At 41.4% G+C, this 23,970-nt stretch overlaps 1 protein-coding gene across 9 annotated transcripts in view; it reads left to right on the top strand.

Annotated features, from left to right (window-relative positions):
• Nucleotides 1–23,970, top strand: part of ptprsa (protein tyrosine phosphatase receptor type Sa) — a 232,078-nt gene that overhangs the window by 134,548 nt on the left and 73,560 nt on the right. For 8 of the 9 annotated variants that reach the window (XM_070960507.1, XM_070960506.1, XM_070960509.1 and 5 more), the window contains 2 exons: nucleotides 847–1,035; nucleotides 19,771–19,881. In XM_070960507.1, coding sequence (XP_070816608.1) covers nucleotides 847–1,035; nucleotides 19,771–19,881 — 300 coding nt within the window. Of the gene's footprint in view, nucleotides 1–846; nucleotides 1,036–19,770; nucleotides 19,882–19,948; nucleotides 22,268–23,970 lie in introns of those variants that run through there. The other variant, XM_070960505.1, reaches the window with a different exon arrangement.

The raw sequence follows: 23,970 nt of genomic DNA, 5'->3' as shown, positions 1-23,970 counted from the left end.
TTTCTAACCAATAGAATGCTAATTTTCTGAGAAAGAGGAAATCAAAGAAAGCACAATGCTTGCTTTTCTTGGTCTCTGTTCTTAAGTCTCTTCAATGCCTCAGTGCCGCCCTCTGGGAGAGCCATACTCTTAAGGAAATGCACTTTATGTTTTTATTCAAGCCGTCTATCCTCAATTGGTTTATTATCTGGCTACTGTACATAGCTGGGCTATAATCTCACCCTCCTATGGTGCTTTTGTCTCCATGATCAAGGATAAATTGGGACAAGGAAAGTTGTCTGAGATAAATTGAATTATACAAATGCACCTATAAAGTCTGTGGTCTGTGTGCTTAATTATATATCGTTGAGGTGATTTGGGAATGAGATGGTATGATATCAAGATTTATGGTAACATTGGAACAATTTCACCGTGAAAATACTGTTAAGTACCCTTAAGGCAGTAAAAACTTAAATTACACACTACACGGTTAGCAGTTCTAAAATGTCACACCTAGTTATGTCCGAAATACAGCGGCAAAAAACGTGTGTCCAAATATCTTCTTTCCAATAGGTGTGTGAAAAAAACACCAGGTATTGGTGAGATTGTAATTGATGCAGTATACTTGTAAATGTTTGTAAAATGTGATTGTCGCAACTGCTAAAAGGTGCCAAAAAGACCCAATTGCTGCAGTGTGATAATTTATTTTGCTATCAGCCATTATTGTGCCATAGCTCTCAGTTGTAGTGTTAATGGAAGTGCATGTATAAGGATTACAAGAGCTTTCAATGGGAACCTTTTAAGTCACAAAGGCTGGCTTTCCAAGTCAGAAGATTCACACCCCCTCATTTCCTGTTCTTTTTACAGAGGACCTACTCCCACCAGGCTTCCCAAACATTGACATGGGCCCTCAACTCAAAGTGGTGGAGCGCACTCGAACAGCCACCATGCTCTGCGCCGCCAGTGGCAACCCTGACCCAGAAATCACCTGGTACAAAGACTTCCTGCCCATTGACCCCAGTGCAAGTAATGGACGGATCAAACAGCTACGCTCAGGTAAGGAAGGCCCAAGCCCAGGCAGTTGCTGCCTTTTTTCACTCAAATTAACTTGAGCACTTGTTTGATTTGCCAAGACATTTTTGGCAATAGTTAACATGGTTGTTTTTGTTCTTGCAGCTGATGTGGTCTTTTTTCCCCAAAACTATTAGATAATGTCAAGAGTGTGACTGAGAACGCTTGTTAACCTTTCAACAGATTCATATCTCCAACTTGAGAGCACAGACTCTTTGATTGTGTGGTAAAGAACACATCAAAACTGCCACACTCACTGAAATAACATATCACTTTCAGGTGGAAACGTTCTTTCAATTAATATTCAAGGAATTAAAAGCCATGCTTTGTTGTTAGGTTAGGTGAATGGATTTATCCAACTGATCTGAGTAGAGTTGCAGAGATCTCATTCAACCCAGACAGGAGTGTGTAATCCTTGCATCATATTAAAGATGTGACAGTCACCTTACATAAAGATACAACACAATATTTTATGCTGAAAAGTAAAATCAATGTGTTTTGAGCCAACTAAACTTGGTTGTTTACTATATTTCAAGCATTTAAATGTCAAATCATGAAGACAAGGTAAATTTCCTAGATTGCAACATGAGAAGGTTAAGGTCAAGCGTTGTATCCAAGTGCTCTATGTTATACAACCCCACTTCCAAGAAATGCTGTGTAAAACAGAAACTAAACTGGATGTGATAATTTGCTAATCCTTTTTGACATATACTCAATTGAAGACCATACAAAGATGATATAGTTACCTCATTATATCATGATTGAGTCTGAAAGGGGCATCCTCCAAAGGCTCAGTTGTTAACAAGTAAGGATGGGATGATGTTCATCACTTGACTGTATAAAGGGTGCTATTACGTTGTCTCAGGAACATTTTATAGAACTGTTGTCAGTAATTGTTTGCAAATTATTGCATTTTGTTTTTATTTACTTTTTACACTGCATCCCAACTTTTGGAATCAGGGTTGTAATAGCCGTAGATCATTGTCCAAAAATTTTGGTAAAAATAACAATTTATGCTTCAGAGTGTAATATTACTGAATGAGGTCAAATGATTCTCAACATCCCACAAGTGTGTCATAGTAGACAATGAGAGCAAGGTCCACTTTCTACTGACACAACTCAGTGGTGGATATGTTGTCTTGTTCCCATTGATTAAACCCCACTGAGAGGCCCAGTAAAGCAAAGTCTAATTATATAGCTAATTAAGTGTAGGCCCTGGAGTGGCCCCGGGAAATAAGGGGTAGATATTTTAGGTCGATGATTTGTCACCATTCGAAAAATCCAATGACTCCTATTTGATTTGTTGCTGCAAACGTAAATCAGTGTAGACGCCACTAAATAAAGAGTCTGTTGCCATTGAGTTCCTGCCCCAGTTGTGGCCCTCATGAGCTGTTCACTGAAAAGAATCTATTTGTCACCTCATTATTTATGCCTTGCCAAATACAGCAAGTCCACAGCTCCCTAAGACCCTTTTAATTTTAGATATGTTTCATGTTTAACTTACTGGTGCACTCCAGTTTTGAGGTAGACGTTCGACTTTTAAGAAAACAAAGCCATCTATCAAAATACGTGATACTATTTGCTCTCTCTGGGATGATGTACAACTGCAAACTGTTTCTTGGTTCATAATGGGGACGTTAGGTTGTCCTGAGGTGCTTTGGATAAGGTTGTCAGCCAATGCTTTTGACTTTAGGTTGAGGACAAGTCTCCACAAGGGGCTCTTACAAAAAGAGCTCTAATATTAATGTTTTCCCACTGCCAGCCCTCTTCTCAACATTTACAGCCTTCGACATTAAGGGTGCACTGTGGTGTTTTCTTGTGAATGAGTCGCAGAGGTCTAACAGTCATGTTAGGGCATGTCCTTCCTCAAGAAATACTTTCAAAACATTTTTATCTCAGTTCATGAATTGACTACTTCTACGTTTGCTTGCTAGCAGTCTTCATCAGTGACATTGTTGGCGTATTACTTCCTTTTGTCGCCACCAACTTTTAATTAGCAAAATGGCGTGAAACCAGCAATGGGGAAAAAATGTGTACCCACCGGCAGAAACATTGTTCCACAACACAAAGTGGTCAAGAACTCCACAGGGTACCTTTAAGTGTTCAAATTCATTGCACCTCTTGACATGGAACTTGCAAATATTCATTGTAAGATTGGTATGATATTCCAATTTATCTTCCTAATAATACTAATACTAATTATTGACTCTAATACCACACCAAAGAATAATGACATATATTTTACTTCAAGGGTTTTTGAGCTAGACAAGAACCAACTGAAATATAGCTTTTATTAAGTTCATCCATTCGGCCATCAACTTATCATGCCATGTAGATTAATATTTGAGTGGCTTGATGAGTTTTTATTGCGCTCTCAAAAAGTTGTCTGTTTTGCAGTCATTTTGCAGTATTTAAGTAAGGTTGCAGGATCATGCAAATTTAACAGACAGTATTCAAAATTGCTAGTTTTACATTTAAGCTTTACTATTTTGGAAAGATGAAAAATGATCAAGGCTATTAAAGATATTCAAGATTCATAGAGAATTTGAGATTTTTGTATTTGTTTCTTAGGTGCCTTTGGCAGCTGGTAAGCCTGTCTACTCCACCAGTCACTTCTTAGGTTGTATATAATCGTATGGATGGTCAACTGTGCTGTGAACATTGGGTTACCTGCTAACATTTCCAACTGTGTTTTGTGAGTTTTGAGCCTCTGTGGATGATGGACCGAGAAATCCAGCTTCTTGCCTGTTGTCTAACCTCTGTCTCATCTGTCTTTAGCTGTTTCATGATTTCTTCAATTGTCTTCATGTGTCCTGTCTAACTGAAGCAGACTGCTGTTTTGTCTCTCTCTCTTTATGTGTTCTGTCTGTGTTTGTGTCTGAAACTCAGATGTGTCTCAGTGCACATTGTAGAGTCTTCAACACGTTTGGTCATGACCCAAGACACAAGTTAAAACTGAAAAAATAAAAGAAAAATCAAATAAACCAACAATTAAAATGCAATTGAATAAATAAGACAATTTTACAGTTGACACCAAAATTGATTAGTTAGATTTTTATATAAACATGCCTCTAATTAGAATTATAAATTGTAAATAGAAATGATTTTAAACAAGAAATAACTGCTCCTTCCACTGTATCTCATGGTAATGAAAACTAAAATACTGAGGTGGGACACAAGACCTAACTAAACTGTAGTTCCTTTAATTCATGCGTGGCAGTCACTTTCAACCTCAACCTAAAATGAACTATGTTGTTCTTCCCCCTTTTCTATTTACTTTCCTTGCTTTGTCATTTTCAGAAACCTTTGGTAAGTGTCTTGCAAAGCCCAGCAAGCCCACCCACTCTCCTTGAAGCAGATGGCATATTCAAACAACTTTCCAAAATGCATGCATCCCCTGCTCTCCCCTCTCCCCTGTCCTTTTTTGCCATTGTTCCCTATGTTCTGTTTCTGTTCATCCTTAACTTTTTTACCATTGTTCCTTCCTCTTATGACAACTTTATCTTCACACACACACACACACACACACACACACACACACACACACACACACACACACACACACACACACACACACACACACACACACACACACACACACACACACACACTGGATGTTACAGCAGAAAGGCAAATCAAGGACAAGCAGCACGAGTTGGGGATGGGGTAGTTAGGCATCACAGTCCCCCCTCAGCAGCACAGTTTTTATTTATATGGGGAAGACTTGCTGAGCCAGTCTTTTGAGGCAACATCCTGCTTCACGTTAATGCTAATATGGATAGTAAGACAAGTACTGCCCGGTTCAGCCACCTTTTCTCCAGTATTTTAGCAACTTCACTGGCCTATTTGGGGCCTTTCATACCTTTTGCAAGGTTACCTTGGAAGTTGCTGTTGCCTTATGTACTTTCCCTGACTATATTATCCAGATTTGACACTGCCAATGCCCCCTGTCACGTCTAGTTCTTTCTCTCTGCTGTGTTGCAAGACAGCAGGCTTTGAGGAAATAATTGGACTCTGTTTGAATCCAAGACAATTATTCCTGTGCAGTCATAGCCTACAGTATTGTTTGTCTTCTTGGTGAGATATATAGAATTCTTTGCACCAGCAATACACATGACTGTCGGCTGTTTTTTTTTCTACTTAGATGTAGATCGTTGAACCTCAGTTTTGTCAATAACAGCTTCGCTGTCCAAAAATACCCTTTGAGAGTGCTGCAAGTACTGATATGGGCTGAGAGAATCTTGAGTCCTTTCCAGGTGAAGGTCACTACAGACCTCTATATGGCTGAACCCTGCAATCCCAAACTTGGGCTGGGTCGGCCCTCTGGTCTTAACCAAATATTTTCTCAGCAGAGCATGTACTTCTCTTGCCCCCCCTCTTGTCCCACATCTCCACTGGCTTACAAATCTCTAACAACAGGTCTATTGCCCATGGTAATGGGCGAGTGCTCAAGTGATAGTTACATTTGGCCATATTCTGTAGTCCTCCTGACTTTTTGAACTACTTGCAGAAATATATACATGCGCTTTGAGCTTGGTATATTTCATTTTCAGTTCAAACTCTATGTGTATGGAGGAGCCAGAAAAGGAAATTAAGTTCCCTTGTTTCAATACCAAAGCTCTCATACGGCAATGTTAGCTTTTGGGCTTGTCTTCTTTCTGGAAAGCTCATACAGCAGCCAGGCTGGATTTATGCTGATGAGAACAAGGCCTGCATGCTCAAACCCCCCTAGGCTGCCATCTTTTCATGTCCTCAGTACATTGAGTAGCCAGGTTGGGTCTCCTGATTTTAGTCTTTAGTATTTGTTCAGAGTTTGTTTTTTTTCCATTGATCAGATTCCTGTTGATAATTTCTGGGGCTACTTGTTTACTCTTTTGCTTCAAGTACACTCTCAAGCCTCAGGGGATACTGAGACTGATGCGTCCTCCCCTGATGGTAAATCAGGGTTAGGGAGACTTCACAGATTGGGGGGGGGGGCATGGAAAGTGAGCTGGCAAATGTGAGTTCAGACACATACTCACCCTCCAGCTCCTGCAAATGAATCCCCCACCTTTTTCATGTGACCTTCACTCCTTGTGATGATGAAGGGCACACACTGAAAAGAATTATTCCCACCCTAAACAAAAGACCACATCATAATAACAATTTGGATTATGTATAGTGGAAGATAGAACATCTAGCTCTTGTTTGCTAGATAACTGACTTGTTGGCTGACTGTTTTCTTATGTGCCAGACCATGCTGTGCTGGTGGGGCAGTGATATTTGCATCAGGGTCCCCTGAGGAGCTCCTCTAGAGGTGTGGAGGGAGCCTGACATTTCTCCCCAAGTCCCTGTGGCTGCAGACCCCAGGCCCTCGCTGCCTTGTCAGCCAGAACAGATTAACCAGAGGCCAGGGAGATAGTGAGAGGATTGGGGGGAGTGCATGTTCATAAAGATTAAGGTACTTTTTAATATAAAGGTTTAAAATTATGACCTGACATTGAATATCTCCCTTACACACAAATTTACAGTATGCACATTCCAATGTGAATCATGCTGAATTGAATTGCAGTTCATTCGAAAAGTGCAAGAAAGTGCTCACATTTGTTGGCATCAAAGCTGCTCTGTAGGGAGTGCCTAAGACCTCTGCACATGTGGTAACAACAGCCAGGTTTTTGCTGAGACCTGCTGCGACACTACCAGTATCCCAGACGGGTATCTGTGGTGATGAGAAGGTCAGCCAGACGCCCTCTGGAGGGTGGTCAGACTTTGACACTCAGCCAGTCACGCAACCCCATCCACCTCACATGCAGATGGGCAACATCTATGGCCAGATTGCCTCTGGCCAAACTACATCTTTCAGTAATATTTTTAATATATTCAGAGGGTTGTTTAACAAAACAGATGGGGTGTTCTGTGGAGCAAATAATGCTGCATTTGATAATGCGAGGAGGTCAGCGGCCTGTTGAAGTATATTGAGGTCATTGTCACCGTAAGCTGATCAACCCCCAGCTAACCAAAGCTTAGAAGGGGAGCTTATGGCCATTGGGTTACATGCCTGTAATACAGGTGGATGTGCCATTGTAATTGAATAGATGCTGGCCACTCTAGACCTATCCTGCTGGTCCTTAGCTAAGTTTTATTTTTATCCACTCATGCTGCTTTGCAATTAAAAAATTACAAGTTCCAAAGGTCACCCATTTTCTTTTCATATTTTAGATTTTTTGTTTAACAAGTGCCTTTGAACTGAACAACCTCTATTATCACTCATCCTCCTTGGTACTTTCCTCTTTTTTTTCTGTTCCTCTTTTGTCACTCTTATTTATGAGGTCCACATGTGATGACCTTTCCTTTTCAAACCTGCTTTATTAACCTTATCCTAACCTTAACCTAACTTTGACCTTAACCTCACCTAACCTTTAACTAGTAACCCCTTAACCCCCGACTAAAATTTTACCACAGCTAAAGCAAAATAAACCAACAGCTTCTGCAGCCTCTAATCAATCTCTAACTCTGTAACAATGTAACCTTCCCAGATCCCCATTGTCCTTTGTCTTGTGATTACGTATGATCATGTGGTCTTTAAAATCATTGCAGAAATGATTAAAATGCCCCTCTGTTGTTTTGCCTGGTTTTTCAATGACTCTAAACTATCACTGTGTTAATCAGTGCATATAATGCACTTTTAATGGATACTGAAAGCTGGGTTAATAGAATATGAACACCTTGTGATAAGTGATAAGACAAATGTCAATCTCTTTGAAATATTTTTTGTTTGTGTTTTTTGTTTTGTTTTTTAAATCCGATCTGACACTGAAAGACATTTCCCATTTTCATCAGACAGTGTGGATATTTGTAACAAATTAGAGTATACATTTTTTTTTATTACACTATGGTTAATAGAAGTAAATGCTCACCTTCAAATAATGAGCATACAGTATAACAGCGTATATAATTGTGCTTATACATTAGCACAGTGCAACACAGTGTAAAGCAACTTTAAAGAAAGTAAGTAAATCCACCCAGGTACATTGTAAACCAGGCAGAACTTCAAACTCAGTGATTGCCTCCTACCTGCTGGTATCACAAAGGACACCTCTGCAACAACAATCTGAGCCAGAAGGTATTGAAAATTCCATCCACACTACATAGCCACCCACACAACTTGATATACTGTATAGAATATGGAAATTGCTGGCACAACTTAACATGTTTAACTCCGTGTTCTGCTGATTTTAACTGGGAGAGATATTGTTGAGCAGATCAACGGGCGGATTGATCTTCAACAGTAATACAGGGATTGTACTGGGCCACTGTGGCAAAGAGGGAGCTGAGCTGGAAGGTGAACCTTTCCATTTACCAATTAATCTATTTTCCTACCCTCACCTATGGTCATGGGTTTTGTGTTGTGACCAATTGAATGAGATGGCGGATACAAGCTGCCAAGCTGAGTTTCTTCCACAGGGTGGAGGAGCCCACCATTACAGACAGGGAAAGGTAGTGGAGTAGAGCCTCTGCCCCTTTGCCTTGAAAGGAGCCAGTTGAGGTCATTGATAAATATACCTCTTGGGTGCATTCCTGTAGAGGTTTTCTGGGCATGACACACTTGTATGAGACCCTGAGGTAGACCAAAAACATACTAGATGGACTTTATATGTCATCTGGTTTTGAAACGCCTCGGGACCCCCCACAGGAAGAGCGAGAACATCTGGACTACCTTGCTCAGCCTGCTGCCACTGCGACCTAGTCTTGGATAAAAGGCAGAGAAAATGGATGGATGGATGGATGGATGGATGGATGGATGGATGGATGGATGGATGGATGGATGGATGGATGGATTTTTTTGTTGTTTTTTCAGCTAGTTCTTAGGAGGGCAGGCATATTTTTTGTTGTAGCTTGCATGAATGCATGCATGCACACACTCTAGGGCCAGGCCTGTAGTGTTAAGCTCAATGGGTAGTGCGCACCCTTGACCCTCAGTTCTGTGCCTGCAGGCCATCTATGCTAAGTAGGGTACCTCTTTTGGGTTATTGCCACCCTGCTGGCATTCTTAAGGGATTGCCAAGGCACGTCATTGCCATGAGTCATTCCTAGATTTAGAAAGGAAGACTAAGAGAAAGGCAAGAGGGAGGACCTGTGGGAAACAAAAGCTTAGAATTTATGAGAAAGTGAGAGGAATGGAAGAACAGATAAAGTAATAGAAGAAAAAGGAGTTAGGAAAAATGGCTAAAAAGCATTGAATAGAAGAAAAAAAGCAAAGAGCAGAAGGACAGTTTAATGCTTGGCAGAGAGGGGGTTGAAGATAAGCTGACTTCTGTGCCCACACCTAAAGCTCTGCCTATGAGGCATGCATTTTACATCATAGCAACAAGTCAGGCTACATTTAAAAGCCCACCAGCCACTGACTGGATAAGCCCAATATTTTATTGTCTGTATGGGACATTTGGCTTGCAGTCAGGCATGTAACACAATACAGACTCAGAATACACACAAAGAATAGAGAAACATACAACTCTCAGTGAAATTAAACAATGGAAAGAGCCAGTGGATTGAATGACTGGGGAGGAAGGATGAAGCTTGAGGTGAAGAGTCTATCTGTCACAGTTAAGCAGGTTTACGACTAGTAGGATAAATAAGAACTTCGGTCTGTTTGATTTAACTTGCAGTTGCCTGAAGGTACAGCCTGAACTTTTGTTCTGTAGGGACTCCATTCCTCCCTTAGCAAGTTTTTTCCATACTAATGTGGATACCTGGTATAGAATAGTGGCGCATCTAACTTGTTCTACAATCCATGTGAACTCAAGGCCAAACCTCTCTTTCTCCACCTTATCACGGTGAGTTTGAATCATGATAAAACTTATGCCAAGACCTCGAGCTTCTTCCACTCTGCCAATGAAGCATTGTGTTTCCTCTTTTAATATGTCTAAGGTGAGAAGTGGGGAAAAAAAGAGAAAATGATAAGGCAATGGAGTGTGCCAGTCATGTAAAGCACCCAATTCCTCTGTGATACCAGCAATGAGAGGTTATTTTTTTCTATGAAGAAAACCCTATCTCTGTACAAGATTACCGAAGATCACCGAATGTTTTGATAATCTAGTTCCAGTGATCCACCCTCCAACCCAAATAACTCCTCTAACTATTACTAACATTAACATTGAACTAAACTGATGTTGTGTCTTCGTTTTTGTGTCTCCTCCAGAGGGTACCCCGATTCGAGGTAAGATATTCAACATAATGAAAAAGGGGGGAAAAAAACTTAAACTGACTAAACCAGACATAACTGCTCCTAACTCCACCCAAATGATGTAATATGGGGGGCATATAGTGGGCTTTTCCCTCTTAAAAATAACTAATTTTTCTATATCCTCTAACATTAATATGTCATCTGTGTTTGGGTTCTGTGTGTTCTGTACATGCTGTTTGTGAGCGTCATCATATATGTTTATCACTCCCATGCCCCATGCCATCAGTGATGTGCAATTCTTCCACCTCTGTGGGCATTCTGTGTTTGTGCCGCCCTACTATCTCCTCAACATCATCAGTGTCCGGAAACTACTGAGCAATTCAAATTGTGCTTCCAGCTGGTTATGATACAGGATTGAGAAGGTTGAAATCAGAGGGGAGGGATGGTGGGGGTTATTACAATGCTGTTTGTTTGCTTTGTGCCTGTGACATTTAAATTGTTTGGACACAGGGCTGGGGGCAGGGTGATGGGAAGTTCGGAGATGGGCAATGGTGATCTTATTTGTTGATAAGGCCAGGCTATTGAATAAAACTGTTCAACACAGTTTAAGAAACCCCTTTTCCTCCTATTCCCTCTCTTCTTTGGTGTCCTCCTCATCCTACTGTTCACCACCAGAGCAACAGCCACATTGTGTACGTTAATTCATGAGCCACAGCTGAAGATACTTAAGTCGGGTAAAAAGCCAACATAAATTACATTTGATTTACTTCCCTCCCTCCCTGTTACTATAAAAGCAAAACTCTGGTGGCTGCCTTTTCCAGAACTGCAACATGAGCACCCTTTTTACCATTCCAAAACCAGCTCTGGTGATGTCAGAGACTGAACAGGAGGATATCAAGGTTGGAAAGGAATGACACAGAGGTAGAGCAGTATGACTCCCATGAATTTTAAGATAGCTATGTCAAATAATTCTTCCTCCCCCCTCATTTTTTTTTTCATTTCCCATGACAAGCTAATGTTCCCTTGTAATTATCCACCAGGCTTTGCTGCTAAAGCATTCTCTCACAGTTGATTCAGTGTGATTCACTGGGTTTGTTGTAAAATGCTTTTGTTTCGCAGGCTGAGCAGGTAAGTGAATATGTCAGTTTGTCAGGTACTGTATGTCCCTGTATTGAGTGAGATAAATGCTTTAAGTTTCACATTTACAGTTTGATACAGCAAAGTGATGATTCATTTGACAATAGAGCTCCTCAGAGTAAGACAACGATTCTTCATCCTGAACCATTTCATGAAAGCCATACATGATTTGAATCTCTAAACAGTAGCATGTTGTCAAACATATTCACGAACACCTGAGGTTTTCGACTAAATTTAGACCCTTTACTCCTTTAAAGCCCTCACTCATGACCAGCATAGCCTAACCCAGCCCTCCCTGTTTTGCTTTGTTTGAATAAGGTCTCATAAATCATATTGTGGTGAACAAAAGGAAGCATGACTTATGAACTCCACATTTGCATAATGAGATAAGCGGCCTGAAAAGGGCCATTTCTCCCCACCACGTTACTGCATGCTGACACTGACTCGCAATCAGGATTGTATGGCGCTGTAGAGGGAAAATGAATGTCGTAAGATCTGGAGAGAGAGGCGCAAATGTAACTAAGATCAAGGTGTCTGAGAAGGACACAAATGGTTTGTTTACCTCGGTGCATGTCTGCACTAATGCAGACTTTCTCATAATTTAAGTGGACTCTTCCGCTCCAGTAAATGGAGCTTTTTGAAAACATTTTAGGTATGACACTGCTTATCCTACTGCTGAGTCATTTTACGTCACTCATTGTCAAGTCAGTTTTATTTATAAAGCCCAAAATCACGAGGCACAACATTGCCTCAAGGGGCTGCACATATCTGTACAATATATGACTCTCAATCGGATAAAGAAAAGAAGGAAAAGAACTCAAGCACACCATTCTCACAGACAGGAGAAAGCAAATGAACACACACGGAGACAAAGAGGATCCTGGAGGATGAAGACACAAGACATCTGGAATGAGGCACCAACAGCTTGGAGAGAGAGGTCCCAGAGCGGCTGATAGTCCAGCCGAGAAGTCTGATTGAAAACAGAGGACAAGCAGAAAAAAACAGGGAGATGAGAGAGCGAGCGAGAGAGAGAGAGAGAGAGAGAGAGAGAGAGAGAGAGAGAGAGAGAGAGAGAGAGAGAGAGAGAGAGAGAGAGAGAGAGAGAGAGAGAGAGAGAGAGAGAGAGAGAGAGAGAGAGAGAGAGCGAGAGAGAGAGAGAGAGAGAGCTTAGACGCTCATGTGCTTGTGGAACAACAAACAAACAGAGGGTTCAAGAGATGCACTGGTTTTCATATATTCTTGTCGGCAAGACAGTGGAGTATAAGTAAGAGTCTTAATGCATTCATTGAGAAGGAGACTGACCCACCTCAACAGCCGTGCTGTTTAATATCCGCTGGGTGGTTATTCCAGAGGAAGGGGGCACAATATAAGAAGGCCCTGTAGCCTGCTAACTTCCTTCAACTCTTGGGATTGTGAGTATAGAGCACAGGATGGAATAGAAGGAGATCAGACAGGTATGAAGCCTTAACATCTAATCTGTCATGGATAGGGAGCCAATGAAGTTTTAGTTAGTCCAATAATCAAATCTCGGTGAAACAAAGTGACGGTTGACGATTTCACATAAATCTCAATGTACGTCACAGGAAGCAGCTTCATGGCTTTACGTGTAAGAGCTGATTCCCAAAATGTAAAAGTTACAATAAGCTTCCTTTCAAAGCCACCCAGGTGCTGGCCTAAAGGTAAGCAATAGGTAGAAAGGTAGCTGGACTCCCTACCTGTTTCATTACTGATTTCATGCGAGCGTTACAAGCCGCCAGATGGGCACTGACAACAATGGCAACACACGTGGGACCCCATGCTGGTGCGATCACAGCATAATGACCTTGGGGTGGTGGCAGAGCGTGCCCAAGTGTCAGCCAGGATTCAGACAGAAGGAAAGGGAGACGGAGAGAAAACTGCATTTCCATACTTGGCTGCCATGTGTCCACACTGGCTATGTTTCTGCTGCGTGAGCTGCGGGTTCACAACTGAAATACGAAGCTTCTCTCGCATTGTCTGTATTTGAATTGATGGTCAGTACAACAACTAGTGCTGTTGTGTGCTGAACCAGATACAGCAAACCTTGAAAATACACCAGCCGGTGACTACTCAGCTTATAATGTTTGTGTGTGAGGGAAGAAACTTGGTATGAAACTTTGCTTGCTGTTTTCAACTTTATCTGCATTATCAAACTGGTACAACATTTCTTAATAGCAGACTGCGCCTGTAAACATGCAGTTGTTGGTTTTTTAGTTTTGTGACAGTGAATCTGAGCATCATTAGTAATCTATCAGTGGAAAAATCATGTATTTTATATATTACAGCTGTGCCACCCGAATCATCAAGTGCACTTAAGGTATTGTATCCTGCTCTCTTCTGCACTTCAGTGAGTTTAATTCATGGAGTGGAAAGGTTATTATTTTGAGTACATGTCCACTTATACAGTATGGTGCTAATTTAGGGTTTTAATTGCACAGAAGTAGAGCTTCAGTGAGCAGCATTGGGGTGAGAGGATAGCGAGGAAACAACAGGAGAGGAGATGAGAAATGAGGGACTAATGAGAGACATGAACTGAAAACGAGAGATAAAATGATGAAAAGAACAGCATGCCACCGGCAGGCCTGAGTGGGCTGCGGAAGGAGCAAGAGGGAGGGAAAGAAAGAGTGAGACTTGGCCAGCCATTTTGTTGATCGCCTAAACAAATCAATCAAGGCCCGCTGGAGCACACTAATTGAATTACACAAATGGGACTGGGGGGGTACACATAGCAAAGCTGCTACAAAGCCGCGACATTGGTGGGCAGACCACGGCTTCAGGCACTTTCTGAAATTAATCATCCATGCTGGCCCCTCCTTGCTTTCCTTTTATCCCCTCATCTGTCCTTCTGTTTTTCTGTGCTTGTCTGCCTCTTCAACTCTTCCTCCCACCCCTTTCAGATAGTTTTGTTCGTTCTCTCTATCTCTCTATTGTACACTGCCCTTCTCATAAATGAGACTCTCTTCCTACCCCTTTCTGTCTGCCTTTATTAAACTCTTTTCTTTCCAGATCTCAGCTTCTAAGTTTCTTACCCATTTTGCCGCAACAGCCTGGACTAAAACGATCTATCTATTTACGGATTTGTCAATTGTGATATTTCAATAAGAATTTGATGTTTTCTGATCTGAGAACTGTATCGGTTTAAATGTAGTGAAACTTCTCAATTTGAATAGATACAGTAGGTGGATAATCCTGCCTTCAGGTTAGTACTGCTCCTAACTGTTAATATATTGAAGACTGTTGTCACAAAGTATCCTTTCTAAACAGCTTCAGTCTCAGAATGTCTGTCACAGCATCTGAACTGGCCTTCAAAACATGTATTTGTTCAACTCTGTCCAGCCAGTCGTCTTTGTTATCACACCTTGGTACCTCGACGCTCCTCATCAGATCACCCCGCGGCATGCAGCGCTGTTAACCAGGGCAGCTGTCACGGCTGGGACAAATGTCCCAGACACACTGACCATTACAGCCTTCTTTATTGAGTGGATGAAGGCGGTGAACATGCTGCACGACAGCCAGGAGTGGGTAGCAGTGGAGATTGGAGGTTGTAAGTGTTGGTGGGAAAGAGGGGTCACTTTGACTGAGATGGAGACTAATTGGTCCACATGGAAGTGATGTCATGATTATCAGGGACTTTATTTGCCTGAATTGTAGCCACTGTTTTGTCTTTTTTGGGATTCTAATGGGGTGACATGCATCCTGGAATGAGGCAGAAAGAAAAAAATGGCACCAGCTTTTCTTCTTTGACCCAGAAAAAGATGAATTATTATTCACTTCCTGGGTATAACGGATGGCCAGTGTTGCCTGTAAGTGGATTGAGAGACTGTCCGGGACGTTCTCAGATCTTGTGTTCAGTGCCCACAACAGCTTACATACTGTATTGTCCTTCACCATTCATGTGACCTTTTCAAGTGTCCTTGAACAAGATTAAATAGCAAGTACTTGCTCAGTAATAGCAGCTCACTCTTGAAGTCAAAGAGAAATATTCACAATAAATAAAATGTATTAGTAATTTTTGTATGAAAAGTGAAATATTTGATACAATTCATAGTCGTATGAAACAATATAAGAAACAATATGCAATCACTGGCGCTTCAGTGCTACTGCACCTGCAGAGGTAATATCTGCACCTGCAGTGAAGTGCATTTTTTGGTTGTCTGTCTTAAACAATCATTCTTCTGGGTTGATGTCATGTAAAGTCAAATCAGCCGTACCTCAGGGCCGTGGCCTTGGGTGACACTTGCTACCCCTGCAGTCTGATTGGCAACCCCAAATGCCACCTGATTATCGCAGGAGGCATTTGAAGCATGATTGGCTGTCTGCCCAGTGAGAGGTGAGACCTTGGACCTTAGAATTTGTTTGGCTAGTAGTAGTTAACGTGCACTGTTTTATCCGTAGCTGACTTTTACATGAACAGTTTGTTTTGGGGGACCTTGTACTATTTTTGCGTAGTGGCACTATGTTGTGTTGTTGACTTTTGTCTTTCAAATGAAAATTTTAAACATGGGAATGTAAGAAACTGTACAATACTTCAATGTTAATCAGTAAAGTAGATATTAGAAATGCTTAATGAGAGCTTTTCTAACATATGTGTGCATGTGTGTATGCGTGGACATACTTCATGCCACCCCTGCATAAATCAGTGCCTCACTTGGACAACCCCAGTCAGAAAGGTCTGGACACGTCACTGCCACGCTTGTTATTCATCATACCATGTCTTGGCAAGCAGAGTAGTCAGCCTAATGAAATCAAGCAAAAAAAACAGGGCTTTGGTCATTTTGGCAATTTGTGATAAGTTTATGATTAGCTGAAGACAGGGGGTGCGTGCCATTAGGCCCCATAGAGGACTCGCTTCATAAGTACGGCCGTTTTGTGAGCGACACGGTAAATTGCAGTTTCAGGGTAGACGAGTCTTTATCAGTAAACTGTGTGAATAGACTGGGTGTGTGTGTTTTGTTGTGCATGTGAAAGATAATTTTCAGCATTTATTTCATTTCTTGTGTTTCCTCTTTTCGTGATAAAAGAAAAAAAAAAAAACGCCAATGGCCGCTCGCGCTCTGGCGAGCCACAGGCAGGCAGGGTAGACAGAACGCAATTATGCAAAACACAGAGAGTGCAGTTATTTTTTTAAAGAGACAAAAGGAAATGGTAGGAAAGAGACACATGCTGGTGACAAGGGTTTTCAAAGGGTGAAGTTTGTTTTGTGAGCGCACGTGCATGTGCATGCTGCTGTTGGAGATAGGACATCAGAGAGTTTTGTTTGGGTTTGTATGTTAAAAGCCCTTCGAGGTCTGTTGTCTTTAAATGCTAATATTATCATTAAACTGGCTGCCTGTTGGCCAAAAAATAAAGACACGTATTCTATTGTACTGGTCGCAGAGATCATAAACTAAATCGATGGCATGGATTCATTTAAATTAACCTCTTTTGAGGTGTACAAAAGGCAAAGCTGGCACGAGGAGACAACATGATATAGGAGTAGAAATGACAAAATGGACAGAAAGGCAGCTCACACAGTGTGACACAACACATGTAACACCAGCAGGATGTTGCATCTCCACCGTGTGCAGATGTGACGCGGCGAGGAGCATAAAGCATCTCAAAATAGAAAGTTGTGATTTCTCTCTATGCTCTCCCCTCTCCCTCTTACCTTTCCTGTCCCACTCCTTCACTGGCTTTCTCACTGGGCTTCCTTCATCAAATTTTTGTTCACACAGATCTAATTTTATCCAGTGTGTACAATTAAATCTATAATTGTTGTTGTTAATCCAGTTTCAGATAAATCTCAGATTTTCATGAGGGCGAGAGTAATGCTCGTGCTCACACGCATAGTTTCCTTTTCCTCAATTTTGGAGGCAGAATAATAATAGACAACTTAAAGACAGAAAATAAAAAATGGGATACATGAATAAGAATAAACCTCCATTCCTGCTTTTCTCATCATTCCTCCACATGTGCTGTCTTTCCCTTTGTCTCTCCCTCCTAACTCCCCTTTGTTGCTTCTCCTCCCTGCTTTTTTCTTCCTCGCTTTTTTCCTACCTCACTTCTTCACCCTCTCCCTGTGTTCCGCCAGCAGAAGGAGTCTTTATGTGTTCTTCACAGCTCCACTAAATAATAGCTAGAATATGTAATGAAGCCAGTAGGGGTTTGGAAACAATAGATAATACCACCAAGCAAGGAGCCTCCAACAAAGATGGCAGATGAAACCTCTATCCTCTCATGTTTTTCTCTCTTTCTTGCTCCCTCTCCCTCTCTCTTTCACCAGGAGGTACAATTCACAGCAGACAATGTTGGTTTTAATTGGCTCTCAATTAATTTAGTTTGGCTCATTATCTGTCACCCGTCCACTCGTTGTTGGTTGTGTTTTGTTGACCTTCAGATGACATTTGTTAAATATGATTTTCAGCTGAAGACATTTGTATGTGTTGGAGGCATTTGGAGCCGTGGACCTTCAGCAGTTGGCACACACGGAGGGAAAATATATGAAATATACAGCATTTCTTCTGATTTAACTGTTTGTTAACAGTCAACAAAAAAGGGAGCCCTTCAGCATTATTATTTATGAAGCACTGCAAAAAACTGCATCAACTTCAGCCTTCCAGCGATTTTATAATTCAGCACAGGGGCCAAGGCTGAGGAGCTACTGGCAGAGCTTTCTGGAACCGTCCACCTGGAGTTGAACTTCACACAGTCCTTACTTTGTGGTCTCCCCGGTGTGGAGGCGCTAGACTTGTGAGCCCATTCCAACCCACCTGCCACCGAGCTGGCATTTGCTGTTCCAAGCGCACATCAAACACATCCAAATCAGATCCCCGCATAAACGCAGAGCGAAGACTCCACCACCTGCACTCTGCAGGTAGACATTTTCATTTGGTTCATGAGCTATGTGCCAGGAACACTTCCCTCTGGGGGAGGAGGATGATCTGAGCTATAGAGGGAAATGAAGAGAAGCAAAAAATAGAGTATAGATTGTTGCAGGTACAGGTCTGTTTTTTTTTTTTTTTGTTTTTTTTTTAAGAGAAGATATCTTTGTAGTGAAGGTGTAAAATACTCTTGGAGTATGAGGCCGTGGCCAAGGTGGAAGCGTGACTAATCTTTATAATTAAGCAGGATCGATGGTCTCATTTGTGGCACAGCTGAAAGGCATTATTAGACCAATGTTCTAGAATCGTAGCTCTGTACAACACTGTGTTCCCTCCGCTTGCTGTTGTGATGGAGTAGGTTATGGTATATTACAAAGCATCTTGGGCAGCGGCTGGCGCATTGATGCTTCCTGGCTAAACGCTAATGAGTGATGGTGCTGTGTTTGTCAGGGAGGCTTGGGCTGCAATTTGTCTGCTGAGCCAGCCAGAAGCCCTAATGATATCATCAGGAAGTGCCGTCAACAGCGTTCTAACGAGGAATGATCTGACGCTCGTTGTTTCACCTCCCTCCTCTGTCCCCCGCGCCCCATATCCAGGATTGTTGCCAAGCATTTAGGCTGAGTTTGTTTTCACATAAAAAAGATACAATCTAAAATGACATAAGGAATCCAGTCTTTTTGACACTCATAATATTAGATACGGAAATACTGCAATGTGAGAAAAAGAATGAAAGGGGGAGATGTAGGTGATCTTAGCACAAAACAGAGAGAATTTAAAACAGGAATAACAAGTAAAGGAGAATACGAATTATTTCAAACTATCCGATCACAATGGTAGCCACAATGGCAGTTCATTTCGCTGTATGTTTACAAGATATAACATTAGCGTTAGATGTGTCTCTACTCTTTGTAATTCTTTGAGCCCCCTGCAGAGGGGCTGAGCTGCCGCATTATGCACAGTGCCAGTCTTCATTTGAACATGAACTGTACGTCTGGATATTTTCCCATGACCCCTCTTCCCCCAACACACACAAAGTCTCCCTTGAGCAGTGCCATGCAAAGGACGATTTGTTAATCTCAGTTCACTGGACCATCTCAGCACAGTTCTTCATTACCTTTCATCACACTTACATCATTAATTTGACCATGTTTTTAGAGAGATCTCATGTCTTACTGGAATTACATACACCAACATAGCAAGCAAACAAATGTAGTGTGACTGATTCAGTCCTTGTTTTGTTTTGTTTTTTATCTATTTAAATCCTCCTCTTTTTATCTGTTGATGGCTGAGGCTGGAGAGGAACCCAGCTTGTCATGGCAATCTGCATTAGCATTGTGGAGTGAAACAGTTCTTGACAAAAGGGTCCTGAGAAATTCAAGATACCCTCCATTAAGAAGATTGTCTGACTCCTCCATGCACCGTCACTGACAGATCAACTAATCATTTCCTTCCTGCTTTCTTTCTCTCTCTCTCTCTCTCTCTCTCTCTCTCTTTCCCTCTCCCCCTCCCTTCTTGTCTTTGTTGGATGTTGTCATTTCCCAGGTGCCTTGCAGATCGAGAACAGCGAGGAGACCGACCAGGGGAAGTACGAGTGCGTGGCGTCTAATGTGGAAGGCGTGCGCTACTCGTCCCCTGCTAACCTTTATGTGCGAGGTAGGGAGCAACCCGGCCCCAGAGCCAGGCCAAAAAAATAAAAACATCCACCCATTCTAACTAAAATGTCTGCACAGTGCAGCTCAGCTTTAAGTGGCATTACTGTTGAGCGTAACAAATGATAATTGCTTCCATTCTAGCCCAGTTGTATTTGCACAAAATGTGTTTTGCAAAATAGTATTACCCAAGTAATATAAATCTTTTAGCATTGATAGTATTGTCTGCCCACAAATGTAATATCTTATGCACTGAAACTTCCAAATGTAAAATTATAATTGACCAACTAATGTTCTTCTCTGTTATGATGTTATGCTCCATTTTGTCTCTGAATGCCCTCCCCTACTCACTCGGAAGGAAATGTGTAGCACAACAAGCCGTATGTCTTCACTTTATCAGTTGTAAGACGCTTTTTATTTGTAATTGTGTGCCCGATAAAATGTCCCCCCTTCCATCAAAGTTATGGACCCCAAAAAGAGTTGGGAAGGACTTCTCTTTGATTAGTTGTTTTCAGGTACAGGAGCACAACGGTAAGTCTTGATTTTGATTGAGTGGCAAGGTGTTAATGCGCACCAATCAAAATCTCAGCCCCTTCGCTTTCTCCAGATTTGGGGGTTAAAAGGATTTCCTTGTGGTGAATTAAGAGAAAAGGACTGTTAACACAGTCAGCTGCTCTGTATTACATAAAAAAATGCTCTATCCCATAGGTTATAAATAGTACACTTCCTCTACTTTCTCTTCATGGTGTTCCAGAGCATAAATCCATAGTATTCCCCTGTTTCTGCTTTGGGGTATTATCTTTTAAAAAGCCTTTTACAGTCAGTAGTAATTTTGGCTGGCATGTTCCAGCAAAGTGAAGATATGAGAAACAAACAGTCACAGGGAATGTTGAGTTTCATAGGAAACAGGCAATGAAGACAAAAGCCTACCCTCGACCACTAATGCTAAATGACAATGAATCCCTGTTGAGGGAGCTTTGATAAATTGAAGCAGATGCATTTTCGACATGCATTATTTATATTGTGCATATTAAATAAAGATGCTTCGGTATCTACTCGGTTTGTTCCCTCTGCTGTGTACCAAATAACTTTGTTCCCAATAAATAATTCACTACTCTGACATTATAAAATGGGTCAGGGAGCTGCTTTTTCATTATTATTGTTATTATCATACCCTGTGAAGTAGCAGCATAGGGAAGAAATATTCATATGCAAGAAGTGGAGGGTAAAAAATGGTTAATCAAGATTAGTTTCTCTTCCTGCCAGCATTCATCCTGGAGGCTCATCCTGTCTCCACTGTGATGCAGTGACACTTAATGTCAAGCAGTTATGCACCTTGTTCATGTACAGCATGATGAAAATTAAAAGGTTCATTGCAAATTACAGTGAAGAGCTCTGCAGGACTCATTAAATAATGATAATGGGAACATTTTGTTGACACAGCACTGGGCTGTTCAGTAGTTCCTTTGGTCGAAAACACGCAGCTATACCCTTATATCATTTCCAACAATTCATGCAATCTCCATGAACACTGGCTCCATCAGCATGCTTTTAAGAGACTACACAAGGGTCATAATTGCTCAGGTACTTTCACACGATGTAACACACTTGTTATGCCTTGATGGTGTCAACCTTTGTCTGTTTTCAGTTAACTTTTGTCAATCAATTCTGATACTTGATGTTGACTATGTTTTGTTCACAAAGCGAAATGCACTCGAGATTAGCAGCTGTGGTAGGGATCAATTTTCAGGAAAACCCAAAAGAACATGACAATCCTAAATTCTGTCTGGTGCAAACTGTACCAGGGCAAATTGAGACTGCTACCCGAGCAGAAACCATAATGACAATGCTACTGATTGGCTCCGAACAACATGTGCTGCAACCGTCTTGAACTGCAGCTGCTAATTTCAGCCCAAACTGTGTCTTTTTTCTTTTCTATCTCTCATTAGTTTTCTTTATTTTGTCTTTATTTGGTTTCCTTCTCTAACAAAAGCAAATACGGCCACCACAGGAGCCTCTCCTCGTGGCTATAAGGAGCTTGTGAAATTTTGAATTATGAGTATGGTACGCTTGATTTGACTCCAGTGGCGCCTCACAATTTTTTTTCTTACCAAGCGACAGTGTGGCCACTGGGGTGAATCTGATTGTTTTGGTTCAAAGTTTATTTAGGGGGAGGGAGGGGAGGCAAGTGTACTTTCAAGACGGGTGTCACTGATAGCAGGGACAAGGGAAAAGGAGGAAAAAAAGATTAAAGAAAAGGGAAATGTAGCTGCAGCTAAACACCTTGAGGTGGCTTTTTTTACTCTCTCTGTGTTTCCCCTATTTTTCTCTTCTCCTCATGTCATTGTGTTCTGCATCAACCCCTTTACATCCCTCAGAGCTTCGAGAAGGTTGGTGTGTTTTTTCTTTTTTACTTTTTTTAACCCACATTTGAAAAAAAAAATTCAACATGTTGAAAAATTTTAGCTGTATTTGCCTATTACAGAGCTCGATTCATTACTAATTTGAAGAAATACTAATCAGTTAATCCAAACTGCTAAATGATTATGAAAGAAATGTTTCTTTATTTCCAAGGAAGAAATGATGAAAGCAAACCCGATTAGCTCGGGTCTTGTTAATTTACTTTTATGTTTGCATTGTGGGGCCTTTTCTCGTTTTGCATCCTTTGGTATTGCTTCTGCACTGAAAGGCTTTCTTGCACATGTTGTCATGGAAAACCCAGCACGTGTAAATAACAGGACCTGTTGCATGATGGGAGAATGTAACTGCGCTTGCATGCCTGTACAGAATCCCTTTGGCCGTGTGGTCTTTTTCTTTCTGCATTCCCTGTGTTTGGTTCAGTTCTTTCCTTCTCTTTCTTTGGTTTCTCTACAAGTGTTTTCCCTGATAAAACCCTTTTTTTGGCTTTCTGTTATTGAGGTTTTTTTTTTTTGTGTTGTGATTCTGGTGTTGTGTTTGCGTGTTTTCCTTTTGTTTCAGTTCTGTTCCTGAACTTACTTTTCTGTTCCAAATGTTTGTCTTTTTGTGGTTCATTTGTTTGTGAGATTTGTGTTTCTTTTTCCAAATGATGCTGCTCTGCTTCTTGAGTCTCGGAGTGCAAATGCAAATGCCGAATGAAATAATAAGTGTGTATACAGCCAGTGTTCCTGTCATCTTGTTTATAGCGACCCATTACTGAAAAAATTAGATCTGATTGGGCCTGATTGGGTCCCATTGTGATTTCAGGCACCCATTAAGGGATGCCATTTACAGTGTCGTGTGGATCAATAACAATATAATGACTTCGACATCACATTTGCTGTTGCTTAGCGGGTGCTCAAAGATACTTTTATTTTCAAATGGTGGCAGCTAGATGTGATTGGTTTCCTTGAGTGACTGCTGTTTGTGTTCCCTTGCAGTCATGACACTCAATCAAATTATAATTTACTATCCAAAAGCCCTCCACCCCTCACACACACGCACACACGCACACACACACACACACACACACACACACACACACACACACACACACACACACACACACACACACACACACACATAGAATAGAATTGATTTTCAGGTTGATGTGACAAAAGAAATGAAGATTCTCAATCTGGACTGCAATGAGACACGCAGTCATTTATTTTTGAAGCATTCATACTGTAGTCCTACAACAATAATGAGCAATGAGATGAATTGGAGATCAGTGCATGCAGCATTTACTGATTTATGTCCCATTTGGCTCTGTTCCAACTTCTTGTCACCTCTGAAGATGTTCCACCTAAACGTGAGCATCAGCACAAGGTTTTCCAAGACATATTCAACTGAATCAGATCTGTATTGAATCTCATGTCACCTGCTGCAGTGAGCTTGCCTATCCATTTTTGGGCTCCACTAGTCGTATGAATACACAAGACAGATATATTTGGAAAGGAACCACGGTTTGTGGCTAGGGGTATTACATGTGTCTCAACAAGTCTGGGTAGATCAGGCATGTCATTCATTTAGGTGGAGGAGATAACACACTTCCTCTGGTATCAGTCTCCTCCTAGAGTAGTAGAGTATTTGAATGCGTAGCTATCAATGTGTACTGATCTCCAGGGGATTGGAC

Source organism: Chaetodon trifascialis, chromosome 4 (genome assembly GCF_039877785.1).
Source record: "Chaetodon trifascialis isolate fChaTrf1 chromosome 4, fChaTrf1.hap1, whole genome shotgun sequence".
Taxonomy (NCBI): Eukaryota; Metazoa; Chordata; class Actinopteri; order Chaetodontiformes; family Chaetodontidae; genus Chaetodon; species Chaetodon trifascialis.
This window is presented reverse-complemented; position numbering and strand designations above follow the sequence as displayed.